We start from the raw sequence: 27,350 nt of genomic DNA, 5'->3' as shown, positions 1-27,350 counted from the left end.
AGAGTTGCTACATGCGTGCATCTATGCATGTGTCACGTTATTTTCCAGTTTAACCACATAAAGTCATGTGTATCTATAAGCTTCTTTCCTTCCTCAAGCCTCCATCCTCCTCTTATCCATTTTCAACACCCCTGCTCCAATTTCCATACAAATCCCTTTTTTCCCACTCCTTCCCTCACATGAAAGTGCCATCTGATTGGAAAAAAAAACAACCTATGAGCTATGTGATTGGCACCAAGCTGGTGTCATTCCTGCCATATGGTCCTCCCTTTCCATATAGACAGAGAGAAGGTGGCCATAGATGCTGGCCTCTGTAGGGAGCAAGAGGAGGCAGAGGAGGAGTGAAGCAAAGCCTGCGTCCCCAGAGTCTAAAATAGGCTCATCAGCTCCCAACCTGCACTTCATTAGATGTACTGATTGTCACTTTCTTGGTGTGTAGGGGTGTGTGTGTGTGTGTGTGTGTGTGTGTGTGTGTGTGTGTGTGTGTGTGTGTGGTGATGGGGCCGGGAAGGTGGGGGCGCAGAGAAAGATAGAAAGGAACAGAAGGGAAGAGCTAGGAAAAAAGGAGAAAGAAAGCAAGCGCTGTCTGAGTCCCAAGCTGCGTGTGATTAATGTGAAGCTCCTTTCTCTCTCGCCTCCTCTATTAGCAGTCCCACTCTCCCAGACTGCCTCCACACTTGACCGCTCAAGCTGAGCCACACATGCGCACACACGCACACACACAAAAGATACAACCAACAGCAGCGAAAACCAACAAACCAAGCTGTGGTCAGAGGCTGTGGCCAAGTGTTCCTCGCATAGACGGCACCTTTCAGTTCAGCCACTGACCCAATCAGAGAGCTGCCACAGCTCCTCAGCATCTCCAGCAGGGAATCTCTCAGAAGACTGGATGGAAGACAACGCCACGCAGAAAGGTTTCCCTGTCGCCAAATGGCCCCTACCATTCTTGTGCCATCTGCACCACCACTGCCACCTCTGACAAAACATCCGAGCATAGCCAGCCCCACCAATACACCAACCAAACCCAAGCACCCCCTCCTCCAAATGCCTCCCTACCAGCATGCATTACAACAACATCAGCACTTAATTAAACAGTCCATTTCACACCTGGTGTGCATAGCAGTGCCCAGCCAACCCTGCATCCATATGCCACCCTACCAGCAGCACAAGCCTCAACATGTGCACTCTAAAACACACCCACACCCACACACACACACACACGCTACTACAGTCTTGGCTATGCACTGACAACGCAACACAAAGCCTGTAATCTGCATCACTGAGTGGGGGGAGGGGAGACACTGTGTGTGTTGCTGTGCCAGTGAGGGAAAGAAAGACGTTACAAGATGGCGGATGGAAATAAGAGGAGCAATCCTCTGTGCCTCCAGCTGACTGTACACACTGTACATCAGGCTTAAATGCTGTGTCTGAACAGAGCCGTTTGAGGCGTGACACGGCCGTACATGAAGGAGAGAAACAGAGACAGAGGAAACACAAATGAGCTCATTTGTGAGTGTTTCAGGGACAGTCACAGCCTGAAGGGTTTTGCCTTCAAGAAACACACACACACACACACACACACACACACACACACACACACACACACACACACACACACACACACACACACACACACACACACACACACACACACACACACACACACACACACACACACACACACACACACACACACACACACACACACACACACACACACACACACACACACACACACACACACACACACACACACACACACACTCCAGATGGAGAGGTCAGAGATACACTGCTCCGATGTCCCAGCATGCTCTCGGCTCCCAATAAATAGGGGCGCCTCCGGCCACACACATGCACCGACGTACATGTAACGATACTCACAGTCTGACACACACCACAGGTTTTCACAAATCCACTAATTATTTTCAATTCCTCTTTTTAGCAGCCAATTCCCTCCATCTATCTGGTACAGCTTCGTCCTCCCTCGGTTCATCCTCTCTCCAGGCAGCGTACTACACTTGGTATGAACACAGGCATGACATTCTCGTGGTGTGTTTGTGTCTAAGAAGAAACAACTGAGAGGATTAAACCCAGGTCTGCCTAATTAATCACATATCAGCAGGCCTGCCTTTTTGAGGCGGTGTGTTATCTGTGTTGTGTGTTTGCGCACACATGCGAGTGCCATTGTGTGTTTTCATGCAAGTGTACATGTGACGAGTGTGTCCTTTACGCTGTTCTGATACTCCTTATCCATCACCTCCCCTCTTCAGCGCAGCACCCCGTACGCAGAACTATTCATTATACTCGCCGCAGACAAGTGACAATGTATGTGTGTGTATGCTTAAGGGTGTGTGTATAAACAGCAGCCATCCTCCGGGTCTTAAATCAGTTCAGCCTTCAGTTCAACCTAACTAATTCTTACAGGCCTTAGGACACTGAGTCATAGCACCTCAAATATACGGCACTACTCATGTAGAAGCATAAACCAGGGGGTGACAGAGAGAGAAAGAGAGGTTGAGTCAACGCAGCTAATGAAAGGACAGCAGGCTGCAGCATGCTATGAAATCATAAAGCTTACACAGTTGAAAAGACAACTGTTTGCATGTGTGGGGGTGTTTGGGTGTGTGTGTGTGTGTTGCCTATAAATACAGGCTCGTCAGACAGAGAAGTGACGTGAGCTCCAGGGGCTTCATGCCTCTGCCCACCCTGTAGCTGGCACAGCAGAGTTGCTCCTTATGCCTGATGACTCTCTCACGCACACGCACACGCACCACACACACACACACACACACACACACACACACACACCACACACCACAACGGCAGAGTCATCAGGCTTCAAAAACAACAAAGGGGCTTTTTGTGCTTTTAATAAAAAGGTGGCAAAGATTAATCACACAGGATCTTTGGTCTATTTGTTAAGACACAGACAGGAACTCTTTGCCTTGAGTTAAAGAAATAACAACTAAACACACCACGATGGAAACTAAACAACATAGGTATCTAAAAAGAGAACCATTCATTGTGTTCTCCTTACACAAAAGGGGAAGCAGAAGATACGATGGAACATATGCAATAAAAAAAAGATAGTTCACAATAAAATGAAAAAGGATGGAAATTGATTTTTCTATTTGAGAGAGGCCAACTGAGAAAAGTAATGGGGCTGGCATGTAGAGTTGCAGTAGTGAAGAGAGATGAACGGAAGGAGGATTGAGAGGGAGGTGAGGAGAGGTAGGAGCTGTGTTCTCCCTCTCTCTCTCTCTCTCTCTCTCTCTCTGGGTAATAAATCATTTCCAGGGTTTCTGGGTCCCAGGCTGCAGTGGGCTAGGGAGCAAAATGTCCAGGGACAGCCAGAAAGGAGGGGACCATCTGATTTAAGAGCCAGAGCAAAGGTGGACAGCTGGGGTAGCTGAGCGTCTCCTAGGCCGGGGCACAAAGCCACACATACATATGTCATCGATGAACTTCCTCTTGAGGCTCTTGTTTTTATGTTTATGTTTGAATGTGCATGCGTATTAGAAGCTAGTTTTGCCAAAAGAAGAGACGCGAAATCAAACAACCCGATTCTGAGCAGCTATTTCAGACTCAAGGCGTAGTTCAGAATTACTGACAAGGTAATTAGCAGCAAGTCAACCACCTGATGCATATTTTCACACAAAATACAAACAAAGGAGGAAGCTCTGCGAGTTGGGAATTCTTTGGCATGTTTCACGTGTGTGCCGACAAGGACAAATGTATGAAGGGGGATTATAACACACCATCATACACATATTGACGTTCATGCACTCACACAGAGCACATTAAGTGGGTCAGCGAGAGGGACTCCTCTTTGTCCCACTATCTCCAGGGACACCAACTAATTCAATCCTGCTTGGATATCATCCCATAGCTATTAGCAGTTCTGCACTCAGCCTCACAAACCGGACATGGATCATTGCGCATACACACCTAAATAACCACCCTCTTCCACACACACACAGAACAAATAAACAACCATACAGTACAGGAGGTAGAGAACACCTGATCCATAAGGTTTGGAAGTAAAGGTCAGAGTGCTGGATGTAACGATAAATACAAGGGTACTAGGGTCATGGTTGGATATTATCACCATTTTTCCAGCAAAATATTGTTCAGCCATTGAGACTAAAACTTGAGAAAACATAAAACTATATTGCCAACCATAACCTGCGGATTTATTCTTAAACCAGCTGCAATTAATCTTTAAAACAATTCCATCACCAAATGTTTGCACAGTAAAAGCCACAACGGAGATGACCTTCTTCAGTTAAACTAATAATACAGCCAGAATGCTGTTGTCCGACAGACTTAAACTTGACAGGGTCATGAAAGTCAAATCCGTGTCAAAGGCTGTAGGGATTTACCTCGGGGTTCTTCGGCCTGTTTTGCCAGTTTACGTAGGGCTGCAGCAAATCCAGAGTGTGCAGACTGGGCGGCAGGGCTTCCATTGGCTACGATGGAGCCGTTGAGGGGCGACGGGGTGAGGGGGCTGACCGTCGCCGTGGTACGGGTCGCCGTGGAGATCATTCCTAACGATGGTGACTTTGGCTCATGGCTCATGCCTACAAAAGGGAGGAGATTTGTTAAGTATTTATAATCAATACTGCATTCAGGACGAACCAGCAAAACACTTCAGTAGAAATATCTCCAATCTTACATATAAATGCAGATACTGCGAGAGAAAGACCAAGTGGGGCTCAGAGACAGTGAGGAGAGTGTGGTATCTGTTTGTGACAGCTGGGGAGAGGGGCTTTACTCGTACTGCTTAGGGTCAGAGGCGAGAGGTTAGGAGGGCAAGTCGCCCTTTCCCGTGCTCAAAGAGCTTTAGTCTGGCTGTGTGTCTGCAAGAGGTCCATGGTCACAGAGTTTACAAAACAACCCTACTGAGCATGCTTCGGCTTTAATTCTTAGTGGCAGTACATCATAGTAACGTAGATATTAACAGAGTCAGCGTAAATCCATCGAGTGTCCTCCTGTTACCATGTAATACCATGGCTCCCTCACACAACTAAGAAAAGTGTCCAATCCCTTGGCACTTAATCCAATGAAGGCTGCCAGGGAGGTGACATTAGATAACGGGACCAACACTGTAAGAGGAAATAAACTGGGATGTTTTAAATTCCTCCAGCGGGATATTCCTAAATTTAAACAATGGGGTTTGAATGAGTTTTGGGAAGTCAATGATTCTGGGACTCAAAAATGAAAAGTTAATGGTACATTGTAAATCGACGACTCAACAGCGAGATATAAAAAGGTTGGTTTGTAAGTGCCATGTCGCTTTCTAGCCTTGGTGAGCAGAATTGAGACGGCTGTCCCTTTCCTTCCTTCCTTCCAGTGTGTGTGTGTGTGTGTGTGTGTGTATTTGGGTTGAAAGGTGACACCGTGTTGACAGCCCCTTGGTCAGTGGAATCCCTAAATGCCAGAGCTCTGTGTGATAGCCCTACATCTCGGGCAAATACACACATATTAAAAAGGTGGCTCAGAGGAGTGTGTAAACTAAGACACGCATAGTTTGTGTGTGGCAGAGGGAACTGTTACATCAAAAGACACACACCCACCCACCCACACACACAAAATGAACATTCAAAGTAAACTTCCAGCTACCACTACACGTTCTTAGACTAAAGCATACTCTAATAAGAGCTGCTTACTTACAGTATATCAATAGCAAAATTAGATAAGTAGGAGTTACCCCAGAGCGTGAGAGGGCTATAAAAAGATTGTGTTCCCTACTTCGTGTGTATGTGTTTTGTTTGAAAGGAGACACACATCGACAAGTCACGCACGAGAGGGTGAATAACATTCCCAACACCTCGAGTTGTCCTGCCTGTAACCTCCCAGTTACCCAGTGCACTCAGAATGAACCCAGCACGCAATTAATAATGGGATCAACAATGACTACTGTCTACAACACACACGGCGCCATTGACACACACACACACACACACACACACACACACACACACACACACACACACACACACACACACACACACACACACACACACACACACACACACACACACACACACACACACACACACACACACACACACACACACACACACACACACACACACACAAACACACACACAGTCCAGTAACGTGACTTTGTCAAGAACCTAGAACACCGCTCCTCCGTCTCTAGATCACAATAAAGTCAGAGGAAGGAGCCAAAGAAATACTTTGGGCTAAACTAACACACTACAGAGGCAGAGCACACTGTATATAAAGCCTGAAACACACACAGTACAAACAGACACACATGCAAGCGAGTAATACCGAGAAAAAAAAGACAGATACACACACAGAGGCACATATCCGGAGGTCTGGCAGCAGTTCATGACCCCCCCCCCCCCCCCCCCCCAACCAATACATTAAAAGCGTGGCTGGAGCTCCTTACTGCACAAAGGAGTGGAGCCGCCTGGATCCCCCATGGCTGCATCTTCACGTTGAGCCCAGCCCAGCACACACCGGCAGCCACCGACAGGACACACACCATCTTTCTGCTCCGCTCTCCCCTCCTCCCCGTGTATCTGTCTCCTCTCGCCCGTCCACCCTCTCTCCCAGCCTGCCTTCCTGTTTCTCGCACGCTGCCGCTCACAAAGACTGTTTAGAGCTTATCTAACAAAGCAACACACCACACACGCTGCCTATCTCTCCCCTCCTTGCTCTCTCTCTCTCTCTCTCTCTCTTTCTCTCTCTCTAAGTGAGAAAACAGAAATTCTTAGCCTAGCAGCTGCTGCGATGTCACATGACCTCACCCACCACCCTCCCTCCCTCCCTCCCTCCCTCCCTTCTCACACTCTCCCTCACTCCTCCTCCTCCTTCTCCCCTCTCAACCTATAATTCCTCAGCCATTTGTAGATAACAGACACAGGCATGCATGGCCTGCCAAGGCGAAAGGGAGGAGGGGGAGGGGAAAGGAGAGGAGGAGAAGAAGAACTGAAGAGGAGGAGGGGAGAGTGCTCAGCCGGTCATCACATCTGACCCCATTGCTGGGGAGCGACAGGCACTGTCTATGTGTGCACGTGTATAGACGGACGGGATGGGGGGGGGGGTTAAATATGTGAGGCGCCCTGCCCTTCTTGAGACACATGACACACAAAACGAAAGAGAGAAGGAAGAAAAGGGGAAAGAAAAAGGACATGTTCTGGCTTGTGTCAAGCGAGACAGCATGAGAGAAAGCCTTTTGTGCTACAATATATGCCCTGATTATAGCTGCTCTATTGGTAGAATTGTTCTGTTGTGACATCATAAAAATAAGTGAAGTAAAAGAAAACAAACTACATCCCAAAGAAAAGGTAATGAAATAATGTACATTGTTTTATTAAAATTAAGTATTTTCTACAAACAACAGAGACAACAAGGAATTCTAAAAGTTTGTGGAAATACTCACACACACACACACACACACACACACACACACACACACACACACACACACACACACACACACACACACACACACACACACACACACACACACACACACACACACACACACACACACACACACACACACACACACACACACACACACACACACACACACACACACGCAGGCAGGCAGGCAGGCAGGCACGCACGCACACACACACATTATGAGGAGTTCTTATCAGGGTGAAGGCTCCTTATGCTTAATAGCTGGGGGTGGAGGACTCAGGAAAAGGGTAAACACGTGGGTTTGACTTCCCCTCCGTCCGTCCTGCTGTCATTGCAGGGGTGTGAATGAGTCGTTTTTTTTGTCATTTCCTCCTTCCGTCACTCGCTTCTTTTCTCAGAACAGCGAGGAAGAGAGAGCGATGACAGCGAGAGAGATAATGTTTGGGGTAAAGCTGCGGCGGCCAGCATTGTGCCAAAGGGCACCTCTCGACAAAGCTTTCCTCAGGACTCCCCGAAGGAAACACAGGACTGCCACACTCTCCTCTATCTTTGTCCTTTACATTTCCTGTCTAGCATCACAAGGACCAGCCTGCCAATACCCCTGCGCTGTCTGTGTTTATGTTGTCTGTTTGAAGAAGCTTGTATGAGGCAACCACAGCATCACGTCCTATAATGGCAGGGACTGAGGGAGTTGCAGGTGCTAATTATTGCCATGTCATCCTGAAATGCTCTGCCCTGATTTCCTGTCAACCCAAAGGCAATAACGCCTAAAAACAAGAGAAGAACCGCTTCACAAGAAATCGACAAAACCCCAGAGCTGACAGCTAAAAGCTGATAGCTTAGCCATAGCATGGTGAAACACTCACTGCTTCAAGGCGCTGAAGATAAAAACATGCACAACAGGATTAAGTGAAAATCAATGATAGTATTAAGGCTATGTGGGTGTGCATAGTCTGACAACAGAGAGCTGTCTCAACACTCTGTTTCACTTTAATTTCGAAAACACAAGCCACACAAGTCGATTTCAGAGTAAGTAATGATGATTTGCATGATCTAAGCAACCCAGGATGAGTAATGTCTTGTGAATTTCAAGATAAGTGAGCCTGCCTCCAGCTCTCAACATCACTCACTCACAACACACAAGCTCAGTATTTTGGGCAGACTCAGACTCTTCATTCTTCAAACATCCAGCAGATGGCATTGTCTCCCAGTTAATCAGAGAGAGTCCTGAAGATGAAACAACATACTGTAAACCACAGTCCTTTAATCCGCTGATAGATTTTAAATTATAACCCTGTTGATAAGGAGAGGACAACGGGTGCACTCACTTCCAATGTCAGGAACCTTAACGCAAAGGTCTTACGACGTGTGATTTTATTACATCTCTTGGCACTGTAGCAAAAAAATAAATAAAAATGTTTTGCCTACAACCCAAGGGTTAAAAGGCATCTATTACACACCAAGCTTCCTGATGCAATTAACCCTTTAAATGCCGTTACGCCCTTAAGGGAAAACAAAGCCCTGAAAAAAAGGAATGTAGATTACAACAAATCACACACAAACACGATTCCGCCCAAACACACACACACACACAGCAGATTGACTGCTAAATGGCATACAGTAAACACAGTTTTAACACCCCGCTGGGAGCAAAGCTGATCACTAACTCCCATAGTCAAACAAACACACTGTCACACACACACAGTTCCACCCTTTTGCTGGTTGGAATGCAGATTATTCTCTTGCACACACACACACACACACACACACACACACACACACACACACACACACACACACACACACACACACACACACACACACACACACACACACACACACACACACACACACACACACACACACACACACACACACACACACACACACACACACACACACACACACACACACACACACACACACACACACACACACACACACACACACACACACACACACACACACACACACAAAATCCTCTTGGCTCCTGTATGCCCCGGCTAGCGGGGAGATAATGCAGTGGCAGCTCTTGCGAGTGGTTAATCTTTAACCAGGAAGGGATTTGCCTATCAGCTCGTTAAAACTAGCCAGGCTGTGCTGCAGGCCCATCTATCTGATCCAGTCACCAGCCTTGGCCAAGTCCAACGCATCATGCTCTGGAAGTGTACTGCCTACACCGTGTATCCACGCTTAACTTCACTGGGGCGGCAGATGCCCTTTTACCGGTGGCTTTAGCTGTGCCAATTGTGTGGTGTTGCTTAGGATCAAAGCCAAACCGGTCAGAGTCTGCCCTCAAATGAGCAATAAATATGTCAACGTAATAAACTGGTTGGCTCATGTTTGTGGTCAGGCAGGCGACCGAAGAACCATTCCTAAAAGTCTTGCTGTGCTCAGCTTTGAATACTTCTGTAGCTCCGGTGAAACCTAGCCTGTGTTGTTTTCCACTCCTCCATTCCTGATCTTACTTTCCCCTCACACATCTTCCCTGTTATCTGATCATCTCTCCTTTGCTGGGATATAGATATTTGTAGTGCTTTTTCTGTCAGGAGAATAGTTTTAAATACTACAGGGAGGAACAATAAACAGATTGTGGCCTAAGTGAACTGATTAGGTGGAGAGCTGCAGTTGGTACACATTTGCTGCAGATCAGCAAGCACACAACAAACCATCAATATAAGCAACACCTTTTAGCATGCCATCTGCTCCTAGATAAGAGGAAATCCCCTCATTGCTCAATTCACAAACTCTGATCACGATCGCAAATATTCAGAAATCGAGACATCAGTCAGTGGAAAAGCATATTTCATCCTGAGGACACAAGTTCAAACCTTTACTATGCGATTAGGAGAGGCTTGATGAGTAAATGTCATCACGAGTGGTGGATTGACTTGCTGGCTGGCTAAAGATATGCTGACAGGATGAAGAGGATGGGAGGAGGGAATGCTAGGAGTTCAGCATTAGGGAAACTTCTGACTTGAGGTAGAGAGATACAAAAAAGTGCCTACCAAACAGGATGTAGCATGGGCATAATGGCCTCAACCAGTGCTTGGAAAATTAACACCTATTGCTGACAGAATGACAGCAGGAAACACAACTCTGTGACTGACAAAATCAACACTGATATATTGTTTATAAATATCACGCAGGTCCTTTACTCAGATGCAGCCAGTTTGAAGAAGTTGTGATACATTAAAAAAAAAGCATTCTCAAAAACAAGCAAATGTGGATCACAGGTCGAACAAGAGTGCAGAAACACGAAACTTAAGGGCATCTGTAAAGCTGCTAGAAGTGCTCTGACACCTGAATTTAAGGGCTTTAACATAAACTGTCCAACAGATTCAGGTCATGATCTTTATCTTGAAACCATAAAAGGCAAACCTGAACACACACATGCAGACACACACACATTCAGTAGCACAGCAGGATGAACCTGCTCTGGTGGTTGAGTTTTGTTTGACTTCTGAGATGAAATGTCACAGCAATCTACCCTCAGGCACTGTAGAACGGATGTGTTTTAGTTTGAGTGTTCTGCACACGCACATTCTCATATGCGCATGCGTCCAATCTCTTTTTCACCATACTGAAGAGAAAACCCCTAATATCAGAGAAATCCTGAAACAGAGGCACAGGGTGTACTCAAAGGCGACAATTACACTGGAGAAAGAGAGGGAGAAAGAAGAGAGAGACAAAGAGAGAGACAGGGAGTGGAGAGAGACACAGAGTTCTTTCTGCCTGTGTCTGGGCTGTCATTATACAGCAGGCCTCCATTATGGAGCTACAGCAGAGAACAGAGTGCATCTCCCTCTGACCTGGCTCGCTGTCACTGTGTTTAATACACACACACACACACACACACACACACACACACACACACACACACACACACACACACACACACACACACACACACACACACACACACACACACACACACACACACACACACACACACACACACACACACACACACACACACACACACACACACACACACACACACACACACACACACACACACACACACACACACACACACACACCTCTGTGGAAAGTCTTCCTGCCTTCTACCTTGTGTGGCTTTAAATGATATGGCTGTGTATGCGAGCGTGTACGTGGGCGCACACCTTATTATTCATCCCTCACCTCCTATTCCTCTCCTCCACCGCCCCCCCCAACCCCACACCCACCGAAACTGCCTGCCAGCAGCTTGCAACAAAAACACAGAGATTTCAAAAGACCAGCCGGCATGTCTCTCCCTATCTTCACCTTCCTCTCTTTTATTCTCCAACACACACACACACACACACACACACACACACACACAGCCACACACACACAGTCACAGAGAAGCAGATTGTGTCTTGAGGGTAGGCACGAGCTGAGATGATTTTCTCGTCTCTCCTCCTCCCTGCATCAGACTCACCCACCCCAACAGCGCCATTTCCTCTGTCTGTTAATTACACAGCGGCTGTGGTAGGGGTTGCTGGGGTTGTGTGTGTGTGTGTGTGTGTGTGTGTGTGTGTGTGTGTGTGTGTGTCTGTGTGCGCACGCATGTCATCTGGGGAGTGTGTGGCTGTGTTCTCCGAGACACCAGCGTGGGCGTATGACAGAACAGTCTGGTTACGCTTCACAACGCTGCTTAGACAGTGTGAACACACACATGCAAACACACACATTCAGTCACACAAACACATAAGAGCCTTCTGCCTGTGTCTCGGGCTCTTTGTGGTCCCTGCCCCAGGAGTCAAGCTGCTGTCTGTATGGCTGTGCCCTCCATAGCCTCTCGCTGAGGGGGACACGGCCCTGCCGCTCCCCTGATGAGAGGGCCAGCTTCAGCCCCTGCCCAGCTGTTCCACAGAGAGAGGAGGCAGGGAGTCAGCTCTGACTCACCACCATGGCCTGTCTCCTCTCTTTCTTAATCAACCTCACCTGCTACAGAGACAGGAGAACCTTCCCAGCAGGGCAGGCAGATATGACAGATGTGGCAGATCACACATGTACTCAAAAGAGAAGCAAAGAATGAAGCTTATTACTGTTTCTGTACCTGTGCAGACAGCCCACATAGACCCGGATAGATTGTGTTGTTTTGTACCGTTCAGCTCTCAGTGCCGGGGGGACATCACTGCATGGAACATATTTCAGTTTTCATCCTCTTTTAACTTTCTCCCTCCTTCTCTCCTTCCCTCCCTCTACAAGCCTCCTCAGGAGATGAGCGCTGTTTTTGCCGGCTCCCCTGCACGCACCCCTCACTCCATCCTCTGTTCCACCTCTCTCTCCTCTATTCTCTCTCTCTGTGATGTACTCTGCTGGGTTGTGGTTGCCTAATTAGCACTCCAAGTGCGCTGCATGGGCCCTGACTCCCAAGCGGCTTCACACACACACACACACACACACACACACACACACACACACACACACACACACACACACACACACACACACACACACACACACACACACACACACACACACACACACACACACACACACACACACACACACACACACACACACACACACACACACACACACACACACACACACCTCAACTTTCTATAGCGGGGTCTGGTTGCTAAGAGTGGCCCTGTTGTAATCTTGTAATTGGTATAATTGGTGTGTGTTCCTGCTTGTACATGTGTGTGCTTGTCTGAATGTGCGGATGCAGTAAGGACTGATGAATGAACCTCTTTCCTCTGGGTGAGCAGCAGACACTCCGCCGTCGCCATGGCCATGCATCTTGGTGAGTATAGCCACAATGACAAAGTCTCAATTGGTCACAGCTGAGAGCCATGGTGTCTTTTGCTCTTTTAAGTATTTCATTAGAATATGTTTCTTAATATTCCACAACACGTTTAAGTGTCAAACCAGATTATTCCTAAAGGGTCTTCTTGTGATCTTGAAAATCTAATATGTAAGGAGTACAATCAATCTTGCATTAGTACTGCTCGGTTGTCAGCTGGACCTGTGGAATGTGTGCGACTCATCAAAATCAGACCCGATGAATGTGGTCTGTGCTGACTCATGAATGGCCCATTCTTCCCAAAGCACAAATTCTCATGACTTCCCTAAAATATAATTCCCATATGTTCCTTATGACCTCAACTTAAGGTAAAGATGAATGAATTAGTCAATGAAACTCTTATTCTTGCTTCCTGTGTCTTAATTATTTAGATATTGCGGTAGTGCAAAGGGGAAGTCCATATGGTTGATGTGAAACTATGATATAACAAAACTGAAAAGGTAGTGCCCCAAAATGGATACCCTTTAGAAATGTAAATACCAGCCAAGATAAAACAAGTTTATCTGGCAACGAGATCTTGTGTGAGAGCACGTTTAACACGGCAACTGTGGACTCCACCAACACAGGCATGCCGCTTCGTCCATGAGCTGATTAAAACACATGGCCACAAAACCCACTTCAATCAGACACATGATATGACAGTCACAGCAGATATCTCAGACAGAGGAAGAGAAACAGAGGCGACAGACATGTTGAAGAGGAATAGAAGCAGCCACAGATACAGAGGGAAAGAGAGATGATGATTTGATAGCAAAAGAAAAGGCCTTTGTCGAAGAGTAGCCTTTAGCACAATGCTGGGTTACACTGTGAGAGTGTGACTGGAGGAAGCACAAAGACTAGACAGATACACACAGCAGTATATGTGCAGGGGAACACACACCAGAAAATGCTGAATGAAAGAGGCCCTATTTGGTAAGGGCAATAGTCAAGTATGGTCCGTATTGTGTGTGTGTATGATTCGCTTATCTTCTGCACTCATATTGCCTGTGTTGTGTTTGTCCGGCCAATGCTTATCAGTCCTGGGGGCATGCAACGACAGAAGCAAACAACAACTACAAAAATATACACATAATCTTAGGATATCTAGAACAGAGTGTCGTATACTGATGTAGCAGGACTGACTTTTTATGAGCAGTATGTGTCCAATGCAGTTCATGGAATTGGTCTTGAAGCATGGGATTTCACAACCACAAAGAAAGTCAGCGTGACTCTGCCTCTGCTCAGCTGGTTTGCATTGCAATTCATTTTAACAGCACGAAAATGCCAAAGTTAGGCAAACAAAGGTACAAATAAAAAGTGGAAGAAACAGTACAATTACAGATTTTATCAAACTCAGTCAAGAGAAAGATTATAATGAGTGCTCAAGTAGAGAAAACAAATGTTAAAGTTGAGAAAAATACAAACTAAATCATCCCGCTCCTGTGGAGAAAAGGGTCAAACAAGGTAACGAGGCTCCTGTTAACATCTGCCACACCCATCTACACCCAGTGAGGAAGATATGAGAGTGAAAGGAGGTGTTTATGTCTGGGAAAAAAAACCCCATATGAACTACACTGCCCAGGTAAATGTAGATACTACTACTTATCCCATAGTTTAATGTACACAAATTGGAGATCTGTTCAAGAGGAAGCAAAGCGGGACAATCAATAACTGAAGACTTGCACCTACACATTGGGGTTAATATTCTCATTTACTCACAACAGCCATCTACTTGTCACCAACAGCAGTTATATGAACTAACTGTAATAGCTGTGCAATCTTTAATGCAGCTTTCATTGGGCAGTCCAACCCTTGTTTACACTACCCACACACACTTCTTCCCAGCTATCATTAGAGATACGGTTTTTCTCTAAAACGTTTTATTGCATGTACAATTAATTCTCTATAAATCCATGTGTGTGTGTGTGTGGGACAGGGAAATGAGGTCCATACCCTTGACGTCTTTTACAGCTTGTATCACACCTGTCTCGCCCATGCACATAAACAATACCCGGGGGTTAAAAACTAAGTAGTGTTTAATAGCATAGCTTGGTGACATGTGTCTGTACACAGGCCCAGCTTACAGAGCAGGTTAGGCTTGTCCTCACACACACAGAGTAAACACACTTATACACACACAAAGTGATAAGCAGCTTTATCAGTGATTGTGTTGCAAAAGGCAAGAGAAGAAATTCATAAGCCACAGAAAGTTTTTGGTTCTCTGGTTATCTACTTATAAAACTGCTTCCTCTATCTGTGACTGTGTGTCTGTACTGGTATATGTCCTCTCAACTGTCTGCTCACTCTCCCCTCAGATAAATACTTCATGACCTATTTGTTCAGCTGTCTTCAATGCTCATCACATTTACAGCTAACCTTTACTACCTGTTTTTACACCCAGCAGGAGATGTATGACACACATCACTCACACTTAATCTCTCTCTTCTAGCTAGGGGTGACAGAAGAGGAGAGAGAGGAATAGAGAACTAGACAGGGATGAAGAGAGAAAGGTGATAGAAGACATGGAGACATGTTGTCTGAGGAAAACCTGTATTTCCTAAACATCAAATAAAGTTTTTTTCTCTCACACACACAGACGATGCAGCAGAACCTTCACTGACACAAAAAGAGAGCGGTGTGTGTGTGTGTGTGTGTGTGTCCACATTTTCAGAGCGCCTCAGGACATTGTTGTAATGCTAGTCAAATCCAAGCCTGGACCAGTAAAACGCATCCCATTCTCTCTAATAGGAAACTATGTAAACCCATGCAAAGGCCTCTTTACAGTCAGTGCTATTCAAAGATATCAATGGGGGCTGTTGATAAGGAAATGCAAAGTGGGTCACCTTTAACTCCAGGCTCCTTGTGTAAACAGTATGGGGAGCTGCTTGGGACTCTCCTAATCACTCTCTAAACAGAGCCAGGTGCTGTTGCCACAGACAAACTGTCACCAACACTCTGCTCAACACAGCTGCCGTCTAGCCCCCAGACACTCACAGCACTGCAGGCTGCCGCAGCATGACAAACAGCTCCACGACACCTGAAAACGTGCCAGCCTAGGATAGGCACTATCACAGTATAAGGGTTCGGCAACTTTTAAATGGCAGATCAGAAGCGAAAAATGTTGTTCCTCGGAGCAAGATTTGCATAAGTAATCTTACAGTCGTCTTATCATGTCCTGAACCATCAGACACATGTCTGCGACAAGGGAGGATTAATCCACTATGACCCAGCTCACTCACAGCTTCTGCCAAGGAAGATGTGTTCCTGTTACTTAGTGTGTAAATAAGAACTGCCAAAAAAGGTAATATTCATGAAAGTTGGTTGACATATAAAGACTTCTTTGCATTTCAAAAGTGATTTGAATCCGAGACCTCTGCCAGATAAATATTTAACTTTTTTTCTCCATTCCTATGTGATCATTTTGATGATGCTGACTCCATGGGAAAGGTTTGCAGTGTCAAGAATTCAACAAGTTTAAATAGATAAAAGAAAAAAGTTATTTTCAATTGTGTCCAGCAAAGTAGATGTCTGCCAGGTTGGGGAACAAACTTAACTGTGCAGAGAAGTGGTGTTATGGTTCAAAATAGCATACAGTTTACTTCTTGCTATTTGACACATTGCAAATGACCACAGTATGCTGTGGTTACAGTCTGATGTCAAAATGACACATAGCAGACGAGTCAGACTGAAACACATGAATGCCCAAAATAGGTGTGTAAGAACAAAGGATACACTTTAGTGTCACATTATAATTTTGTAACACTGTATTGATTCTCTAAAACCCTGTATTGTTTTTATTTAAAAATGACATGCAAAGATGTGTGGCAACTATTGCTAAGATTACAAAAGAGGTTGTGATGTTGGACGTTACAGGCACTGTGATAATGCAATCAGTGATTCCACTGTACTGATTGGGTAAAATAAAGTTCAACCATTTTATTTCGACTTATGTATGCAGATTGAGTGCATATGGTAGTGACAATTGTATCATGAACCCTATTGTGTTGTATCAAAAAATCCAATACACACCTCTAACCCAAAATCGAAATGACATGTAGCTCCAATATCTTGCATCAATAACTGATTCTAATCCAGCGGCTCCCTGATACGTCACTGCTTCTAAACACACTAAGACAGGAAAACAATTACTATATTCTCATAATGTGCTTAAAAAGGATTCATAACTATAATGTTGCTGGTGCAGAATGCTAAAAGGCAGCCGTTTGAGACAAACCTTTGACAGCAGTCAAGGGTCGAATGCTAAAAGTGTGTGTGTTGATGTAGGGGTTTCCTGTAGAGCAGTGGTAGTATTGCACTAACAACATTGGCGACCATCAGTGGTAAAGGTAATAGTTCAGAAGATAAATTCCTAATACAACTGAATCACTCTGAGAGCATACACATCCACTAAGGCTTAATCTGGATCAACATATCATCAAAACACACATAGGGATCGACCACCATAAGATACATGTGACATATTTCCTGTAATCACATCATTCAAAACACATCTGTTGTTTCCTGGGCTTTTTTTTTTTTTTTTTCCATTTCAAATTCAGTATTGAAACCTTGCACCTTTATACTGAAATGTGTAAACATCACAAATGTATTGGAAACAATTTTGAATGTTTTTCTTGTTTTTTTATTTTAGAAGGCAAGTGAAAAAAGTAGTTGCCAGGTGTCAACATGTAGTGTCAACAAGATGAGAAAAACAACAATAACATCCACCATTGTCTTCCTGTGTTAACAGATGAAAATAAATGTGCCCCATCATTCATTTTTAATAACCCCAAAGTGTAGGTTTCTGAACCTCGTGCCTTTGTGAGCCATTTCTGGTCCAGGCTGTAAACCATGTAAGTAATAGTAAGCTAATAAAGGATTATACCTTACATTATGCCCAATAACAGGTATGCTAAATGGCAGACCAATGTAGTGAATGACCTATTTCAAGCTGTAGGCAGGAGCTGTTAAAGACAGCAGTAGGACTGTGTCACTATAAAAACCAGGAGGCTCTATTCCCTGCTCTTGCAGTTATGGCTAACCTTATCAGCAGCAGCTAAAGCACACAACACGGCTCCTTCTGGCTGCAGATAAACTCAACCCGCAGCACAGCGCGCTCAGTAAAGCCTGTTGCTTCATGGCTGTGTTTGTAGACCGTGTTTTAAGCCCGAGAGGAGTGTGATGAGCGTGATGAGTGGTGCGTGCGTGTTTGTGTGCTTAAGTGTGTGTGTTCTCTACAGAAGCAGCTGTTGTACGCGCCTGCAGTTCGAGAAGTGAAGGAGCGCGTGGGAAGTGATTCAACACGGTCCACCTGCCACGCGCACGCACACGAACGCGCGCGCGCGCACACACACACACACACACACACACGAGCACCAAATGGTCAACATGTGTCACTATTGCAGTCACATTTAAGCATAAAATGCCCCTTTCAGGAAGGCTCTTGAGGAGCAGTCCTAACCAGACGCACTCCAATAATTTTTAAAGGAGCCAGCAGGACTGGAGACCACGAATTACCAACCAAGTCAAGCCAACAATGTAATTGTATATAAAGGGCATACAGTGAGCGTAAATGGCTTCCTCAGAAACCCTCTGGGCTGCGCTTTACATAATAATCACAACGGCGCCCCAGTAACAATGTTACAAGAAGTTAATTTGAAGGGGTGGGGGTTTCCAGATATTCTTTTCAGACCTTTAGGCTAATCTGTTTTTTCAAAACGCTTGCCTAAAATCTTAAAGAAAGCGGCATACAATGAATACAAAAACAAACAAACATGCAAAACAGCTTACATCGCCAACAAAACGCACCAGTTTTCCTCTTTCAGTTGCAATGACTCTCTTTCTCTTCTCTCTTTCACACACACTTAAAGACGCACACACGAAAGCACTCGTGCACATCCGCGTACACAAGGGCTCCGCGTACACAAGGGCTCGCCACCAACCTTCTGAAAAAAGGAAAAAAATACTAGCAGCACCCGTTTCCTCGATATCGTAATGACTTCCTCAACAAAACCCTCGCAGTATGCTCGTTCGTTTATAAAAACAACCTCCTGGTTTGAAAACATAACTACAGATTTACTCAAAGTCACTCACCGCAAACAAGTAGGGCTAATCCAGTGTTTATAAATGAGTAAATCTCTCCCTCCGTTAGCGGTGAAAGCGCGGATCCATCCCTCCGTCGAGAACAGAGAGTCTGCACTTTTGTTGTCACGTAGGAAGCTCCGACGCCTAGCGAGGCCACAGGGACGGAGCAGAGCCGGGGAGAGGAGGAGAGAGGCGGCCGGCTGCTGGGAGCCGGGAGGTGGAGCTTCCTCTCCGGCGGGGGCAGGACAGACAGACAGACAGACAGACAAGCCTAAGGGGGGCGGGGGGTAGAAGCACCTGCTCCCCCGTCACGCCTCCAGTCCACAGGGCTGACCCCGCATTGTCCCCACAATAGGATAAAGAATGTCGCGTCCATCCCCAACCAGGATAGATAAAGAGAGTCACTTCCTGTTCATCAACATAACCCAAAATATGTCACTACCCTGTTTATAAAAGTTTTCTATGACAAACGGAGACAAAATAAATAGAAATGTATTTATCTTCTATTCTAAAAGAAATCAGTTGGTTTGACATTGAGCATTGACACATTTTTTTACATCAATTAGTCAATCAATTAATATTCTATTTTATGTTTTCTTAACAGAGATTGTCTTTCTAATGAAATGCCCCTAATTATTCCTACAATAACTCCATAAAGAAACACTAAATAATTCCCTCTTTAAATGATAGTCTTTGCGCTTAGAGGTGTGTATAGACATATACATTTTTTTCCAATAATACATCCAAACCAAAAATAGTACATTTGTTATGATGTATCCCTAAAAGCATGTGAGACTAGGTCATATGACTTGTTAGTGTTCACTTCTGAATCTGGATAAATATCACAGTTTCAAATAAGTTACAGATATTAAGGAAACGGACCCTTTCGTTTTGGTACTAATATTGCATGACCATACTGTATACAGTAGGTTTACTAAAAGGAGAGAGTAATTCTATCAAGTGTCCACCAGGGGACAGCCACCCACCAAAAGCACAGAGAAGCCCCAGCTGACAACCTCTACCCCTGTCGGGCTTATCAGTGGTTTTACTGTGGATTAGATACCAGCCACTGCACAGGCTGTACAATCAAAGCCAAGCTTGTAAGCAGTAAAGACAGGGTGTGCTCCCAACACTGAGGATGAAAATAAGGATTAAGCAGGTGATTGCTGCGGAGGAAGTGGGATAAGGCCCTTTTAACAATTGTAAATCGCTTACTGCTGCAATGCATTGGATCAAACACAAGCCTAATGATTAATGACGTGTCTTTGACACCACGGCCTACCTCTACACACTGAGAGAACAGGAAAGCTTTAGAAAAGAGACAAAACCAAAGAAATACAGTGTTGCTCTTTAGGTGCCATGCCTCTCTGGTTTGAGAGAGTGAATATTGTGTTTGTGAGAGTGCAAAGATGCATTTCTGCAATTTGGGATAATGCCTTTGTGTCGTGTCTTTCATCTGAATTATAGTGTATCCCTCACCTCTACTTGACCTGAGAGAATGAGAGAGAGCAGGTAGACGAGGTATCCTGACTAACGATGCAGCACGGAGACCTCAGCCTTTGATCTGCCTGCTGTCTGTACACATGCTACCCCCAGGACAGCTCTAAGGCAGCCCCCTTCTGTTCAATTAGTCAAATAATCACTCATTTGGGTATTTAAATGTCTTGGTTGACTTAATTTTTTTTGTCAATTAGTCATTTTCTATGGTCTTTTTATTACAGATCACTAATGAGCTCTTAGTCTTTAGTCATTTCTGGTGATTAGTCATTGCTATTAGGGATATGTCATTACCAGAAAATTATATTTGGCATCACAATAATATTCACAATTATGTTTTGGTAAGCACTAGATCGCTCAGCATAAATACTGTTAAACTGTTATTTAATTAGTAAACCACCCAATAAATTGGTCAACAAATGCTTTGACACTGACTCGCCTAATTATTTTTTTGTGAAAGGCAGCCCTACTGGAGACACAAGCTCACAATTATGTTCATTACCCGTAGAGATGTTAAAAACATGATACATGTGCTCAAAAAAACTGGTAACCTGGGCCACTTTTCTACCCACTGTAAATAAAAACAAGGATTCAGATTCTATCGCACAAAGTAATTACCACAAAAAGTCTCATAAAGCTTTAACCCATTTGAAAACTCAACAGGATAGTTAAACATTAATGTTTTCATTACATACAAAAACACACATTTGCACTGTGAATCTCCCACAACGAGCCTTTGCCTAATTGCTATTCCTCTTTTCAGCCGCAGGTGAATCACTGTGCAGCTTTGGGAGGCTGCAAGGTATTCCACTTCTCCTCCTCCTGTCCTCTCTCACCAGCCTCCTTTACCTCCTCCACCTTCTTTCTTTGATACTAAACGTCCCCCATTCCCACCATCCCTCACTGATTTGACTACTAGCAATTTCACATCCTTGTTTCTAACATTGCCTCCTCCCCCATCCCCTTATCTCTGCAGCCTTTCCCTCCCTTTGCACCACCTCTCCTTCTCTCTATCCCTCATCTTTCTCTCTCTTTCCCTCCTTCACTCTCTCCCTCTCAGCAGTGGACCTGGCCTTAGGCATCGTTAGCTTAATTTAATAAAGGGGCTTAAGCTTTTGAGAGGCTTTTGAAGGATCTGACTGCTGTTAAATTCATTATATCTATCAGCCAACAGAGACACTGCCTTGTTGCACTGCTGAGAAAGAGAGCGTGAGTGTATGTGGGAGAGATTGTATTAAAAATGGTTCTAATTATTAGACTTATGATGGAATCACACACCTTGTCAACCCACAACTGCTTCCAGATCTTCCTAGTAAAATGTATGTATGCACTTGGATGATGGAGAGAGGCGTCTGAGGAATAAATTGCCCGGCACTGTGAAGGCATGCTGCTTTCCTCCCCCTCGGCATCTTAAAAGAATGGCTCTTTAACCTCCTTTTTGAACTGCATCGCTCCTCTCAAAGACAAATGGCACAAACTTCCCCCACCTCCTGCCTTTCTTCCATTATGTGGACGACAAGTGGCAGCGCTTTAAGCTTTCGCCATGGGGATACACATTCAGAGAGGATGGGTTAGAAAAGACTTCAGCCCCCCTTGTAAACATACTCCCTGGGACCCCTTTTACTATTTCATGCAGACTATAGGACTTTGCTCCCGACCTCCATCACCCGCACAACATCTTAGCAAACCAGCAATCTAGGCATAAAACCAGAATAAAAAAAAAACGGCTTTGTGAATGTATACGTGTATGTGCCTATGTGCTTGTGTGAGTGAGGGCTGCAGGGCATACCTCTGGGGTGTGTGTCACATCCCTCTCAGGCTGATATTAAATTAAGGCGACAGAGGTAATTAACATGCAGATCAGATGCCAGAAGGAAGAGAAGAGCGATGCACAAAGTGACAGGTTAAGCAAGAAAGAGAGATGGTTAGATGTAAGGACGGAGTAAGGAAAAGGGAGCGATAACAATGATGAGTGATGTCCTGCTCTGCTTTTCACCTCGCTGACTGACCTGCTGTCATCAATGTGTGTTAGCACACAGCTGTGCCCAGCTGTCCTACACATATGAATAATGGGGTCAGTATAACAGCAGAAAGGAAGCTTACGATTATTTTCATTATGAATTATTGGATTTTCTTGATTCATTTCTATACAAAATGGCTTTAACTAATATTTGCCAATTATTTTTCAATGACATGCAATTCAATACAATGTCCCTGCAACAAAATGGCAAAAAACTACTTAAAAAAATAATAATTGTGAATCTTAAACAGAAAATAAAACGGTTAATTAAACTCATGGATGGCGGAGACATCAAAACATAATACCTGAATGATGTCTTGCAATATGTAGCAAAGCAATCCTAAAACAAAAGAACAACCAAATGGACATTTCCATAAGGTCATTTAACATTTAAAATGATTTTACCAAAAACACAAGTAGACTATAATATATACTGTAGAGTATAACATCTATAATATATAATCATAAAAAGAAGAAAATGGAGACCTTTCTGACTGCATATTTGCTTACAAACAAAGCACCAACAGCTAGAAATGTAAAACTATAATACAGTCCCAATAGAGATACAGAGCAGTGTTTTGCTTGCCTGACTTTTTAAACCAGAGCCTCATAGCCAAACACCTCCTGACTGATGCCACGCAGGACCAATCACAAGACCTGTGTATATCATTCAGCCAATTAGAAATGCAGGGGATGGGCTGTCTTCAGGCCTGTGTGTGCTCGGGTAGACTTTGAGGAGGTAAATGAGAGTTGCAGAGTAATCTCTTTCATATGTACTTTACATGGCTCTAAATATGGTGCTTATCCTGCCCCACTCCACATTTACATACATACATATGCATCACCATATGGTGTGGCTCTAAAGGCTTTCTGTAAAAACAGGTCAAAGGGCAAAAAACAGAACAAGAAACTAGAGCTGAGAGAAAGAGAAAAAAAAGGTGTGGAAGAGCCAAGGGTTAAAACAAGGAGTAGGGAGTAGGTCTGTGAATTGAGCTTGGCTGTGTTCCCTCCTCCCTATCCAAGTGTCTGTGTATGTGTGTGTGTGAGCAACAGGGGAGTGTGGTGAGGCCTATTAACAGACGTAGTGGTAATAGGTAGGGGGAGCCAGGATGTGTCTGAGCCACTGACCTGCCCATTAGCTCTCTCCACTCCGCTAAGCCCTCACATCGATCACCCAGCCACACATCATTGATCTGGAAAACCAGGCACGAGCGCACTACTTAGACGGACCCTCTGTCTGTCACGCCTCACAGTGTTACCGTTTGTGTAAAGTAGAGAGAAACAGAGGATGTTTGTGTGTGTGGGGGTCATGCTAAACGTGTGCATGTGTTTTATTGTTATGATGTTATGAAGGTCTGAGTGGACACAAGCATCCACAGACACCCTTGATTACACATACAAAAAGGTCAGAGGAATTTAAAAGCCCGCTGTTATATCATTCCTCCCATTATTCAAATGTATTCCACCTTCCCACCTCTCTGCTGTGACATAATTAACAATGTACACTCCTCTATTAGCCACGCCGGTGGCAGCTAATTGTTAGCTGTCAGAGTGAATGTTCAGAGTACATAGACAGCCTTAACCCTCTATGTACTTTGCCCATACGGTATGCATACACACAAACAAAGTCAGAAAATAAACAAACAATTGCACAAATACACACTTCTACTCCGTCTCTGTTTCAAAGTCTGTACTTATACTGCTCTAACTGCAGCAGCAGATATTTAAGAGATGAAAATTGCAGCTACTAATTAGATCAAATTGTTCCCTCCTCACTGCCATTGTAGAAGTGAAGCCCCGTCGCCTGTTCCCCTCAATTCAGCAGCAGGAAAAAGGCACCAGAATAACTACTGTCTTAAAAAAGAAAGAAGGAAAGAAAGATGAAGGGAGGGATTATGGGATGACAGGTTGCAGAAATTTCTCTTTAACTGTCATTCTAACAGCAAATAATAAATGGAAGGTAAAGGGTGCAGCTGGAGAGAAGGAGGAAGGATACAATTAGAGAGTTGGAAAGGAAAGATGGAGACATGTGGATGCACGTCACGCAGCAGCAGATGTTAGTATGGGTCTGTTAAGAATGGAGGAAAAAATAAACCTGATACTGAGGAGACACAAGTTGTTTTTACATATACAAACACCTGTTCATCTGGGAAAACACAACCTAACACGCCACATGGCAATGACTGGTGCTATAGCACTTTAAGTTGCAATATAACAGTTTGACAGCAAACAAAGCATACAAACAGAAAAAGCAGCTCTTAGCCTAGAATAATTTACAGTAATTAAGGATTTTGATGTGTCACTGAGATTGAATGAAGGTTATGATATCAGTGCTTGGTACTGTTTAAGGGGTTAAACACAGGATGAGTTTTTTTTTTGGTATGATGAAGGAATTTTAATGTGAAACAATCTTTTGGTTTCTGTTTCATCTCAAATAAATACAAAACCCACAAAAACATCAGAATCTTTTTCATGATCCCCCTTCCTCACACTCACACACACACACACACACACACACACACACACACACACACACACACACACACACACACACACACACACACACACACACACACACACACACACACACACACACACACACACACACACACACACACTCCCCTATCCTCTCACCAACTCCCCAAAACCACCCCCACACACATACCCTCAAACAGATGGCACAGAAGCGATGATAGCCAAACCAATTATTTATGTAATTATGACTTACCACTTAACAGCATAATCTCCCCCTGCAATTGTAAGGTATTAAAATAAGGGTGATTAAGGGGTTATGCAAATTCAAACGAAATTGTTACGCTTGCTGTGGCGTTTACAGGGACAAGCCAGCGTAGCCACTTGACAGGTTCACACTGAACATTCCTAACATACACACATGTATGTTTTAAGGTCGACATTTCTATATCATGGTTATGAAACACGCAGGGAAAGCATAGAGGGAGGGAGAGAGAGAGATGCAGCAGCCGCCAGAGTGAGTTCAAGCTCATGCTAATAGGCTAATTGCATTGATTTCCATTTAGCTGCACTCTCTGATGTTATTTACAGCATTTAGCCCTACAAACAAGGGCTCTCTCTCTTCTCCCAGCTTGCTTTTAACTAGCCGTGACATGCTGTCAACCTCTTTTCCTCTACCCTCTGCCCCCCTTCACCCTTTTCACAAGTGCCAAAACAGCCCAATACATTATTAGGCCATTAATAGCAGTCACGCTCACATATCCCTCAATCCCCCTCCCTCTTGATTCATTCCAGTGTTGCAGTCCCTCCCTCCCTCTCCTCCTCCTCTCAGTCCTGTTGGCACGGCCACTGAGCTGCTTTGAAGTGGTCTTGTTTATTCAACCAGCCTGGGATGTGGTTGTGTGTGGTGGCGTGAGGGGCGAGAGGGCTTTGTTTAGTTGGACCAAATGTCAAGGCCTCACAACAAGTGTTAAGGCCAAATCATGCTTTTCATTCAGAGTGTTGTGGACCTTTGAAGAGGCTCCCATCACAGCTGAAGAGCACCTTCTCAAAATGTTTGCGCAATGTTGGATATGTATGCAATGAACGCATAATGGATAACGGACAGTTTGGGCTGCGTCTTGTTTCCGATAGTGAAGAGCAACAAGTGTTTTCTCAGTAATGCTATACAAATCTGAATTGTGCAAAGTCTAAAGTAAATGCTCTGTCAGCTAAATATTAGAACAATGAAACACGCCTTTTTTAGGAATGCAAAACATATTTTTCTATCTGAAAACCCACAAATAAGCATTCAGTAGACTGTCTCCTCTCACAAGTATCACTACAAAATACTTTATGACAGCATGAGAAAGAGCGGGGCATCATTAGCATGCAGCAGACAGTGTGTTGTATTAGTGCTATATTAATGCAGTGGTCACGTCCGGGACACAGACAGACCGCTCATCATCACTCCTGCACACATCAAGGACTCTGCCGAGACCTGCAACCTACCACGCTTGTTACCGTGCATATATTTCATGCATTAAATGTGTGTGGGTTAACATTCAGACAGGGCACGAGGTTGTTCTGTAATGATGAGCACAATGTATGTAGTGTAGGAGTGCTTTGTACTCAAAAGGCGACATATGTTTTCTGTGTGCAATGTTTGTGAAGACATACCTCACATGCGACTCATTTCATTCACGTTCGAGGGCTGCGTGGGTGCTAAAGTAGCTTGGTATTATTAACATCAGAGAGACACTAGTGTGCGTGTCATACATACATATAAGTGTTACATATGCCATTTGGGCTGAGACAAAGCGGGCTGCAGGAGCATCAGTGCCCCTTTTGTTTTAGCGTAGCCACTACCTCTTGAAAATGTAGCAAGGTAAGCACCATGCTGTACACAACGCTCCAAGGTAAATGCAACAATGAAAAGGTTGTCATTTTATCAGACGCAGGGAGAGAGCAAGGATAGTGTCAAGGATCATCGATGGAATATGTTCTTCGAGTGGTTTAAGGGTTTCTTTCACAGCCTTTGTAAAAAAACAGTGAAATACTTTTCTTTTGGAGCATCTAGCTGCCTATCATGGTAGCCATTTTTTAAAATCT

General features: G+C 44.5%; 1 protein-coding gene across 7 annotated transcripts in view; it reads right to left on the bottom strand.

Moving 5' to 3' along the window:
* Window positions 1-27,350, bottom strand: part of gse1b (Gse1 coiled-coil protein b) — a 108,633-nt gene that overhangs the window by 18,610 nt on the left and 62,673 nt on the right. For 3 of the 7 annotated variants that reach the window (XM_063881420.1, XM_063881425.1, XM_063881424.1), the window contains exons 1-2: window positions 6,422-6,629; window positions 4,383-4,580 (exon numbers count right to left, since the gene is read on the bottom strand). In XM_063881420.1, coding sequence (XP_063737490.1) covers window positions 4,383-4,580; window positions 6,422-6,455 — 232 coding nt within the window. In that variant the 5' untranslated portion in view covers window positions 6,456-6,629. Of the gene's footprint in view, window positions 1-4,382; window positions 4,581-6,421; window positions 6,630-18,994; window positions 19,201-19,279; window positions 19,493-27,350 lie in introns of those variants that run through there. The other 4 variants (XM_063881421.1, XM_063881422.1, XM_063881426.1 and 1 more) reach the window with 3 other exon arrangements.

This window comes from Eleginops maclovinus, chromosome 4 (genome assembly GCF_036324505.1).
Source record: "Eleginops maclovinus isolate JMC-PN-2008 ecotype Puerto Natales chromosome 4, JC_Emac_rtc_rv5, whole genome shotgun sequence".
Classification (NCBI taxonomy): Eukaryota; Metazoa; Chordata; class Actinopteri; order Perciformes; family Eleginopidae; genus Eleginops; species Eleginops maclovinus.
This window is presented reverse-complemented; position numbering and strand designations above follow the sequence as displayed.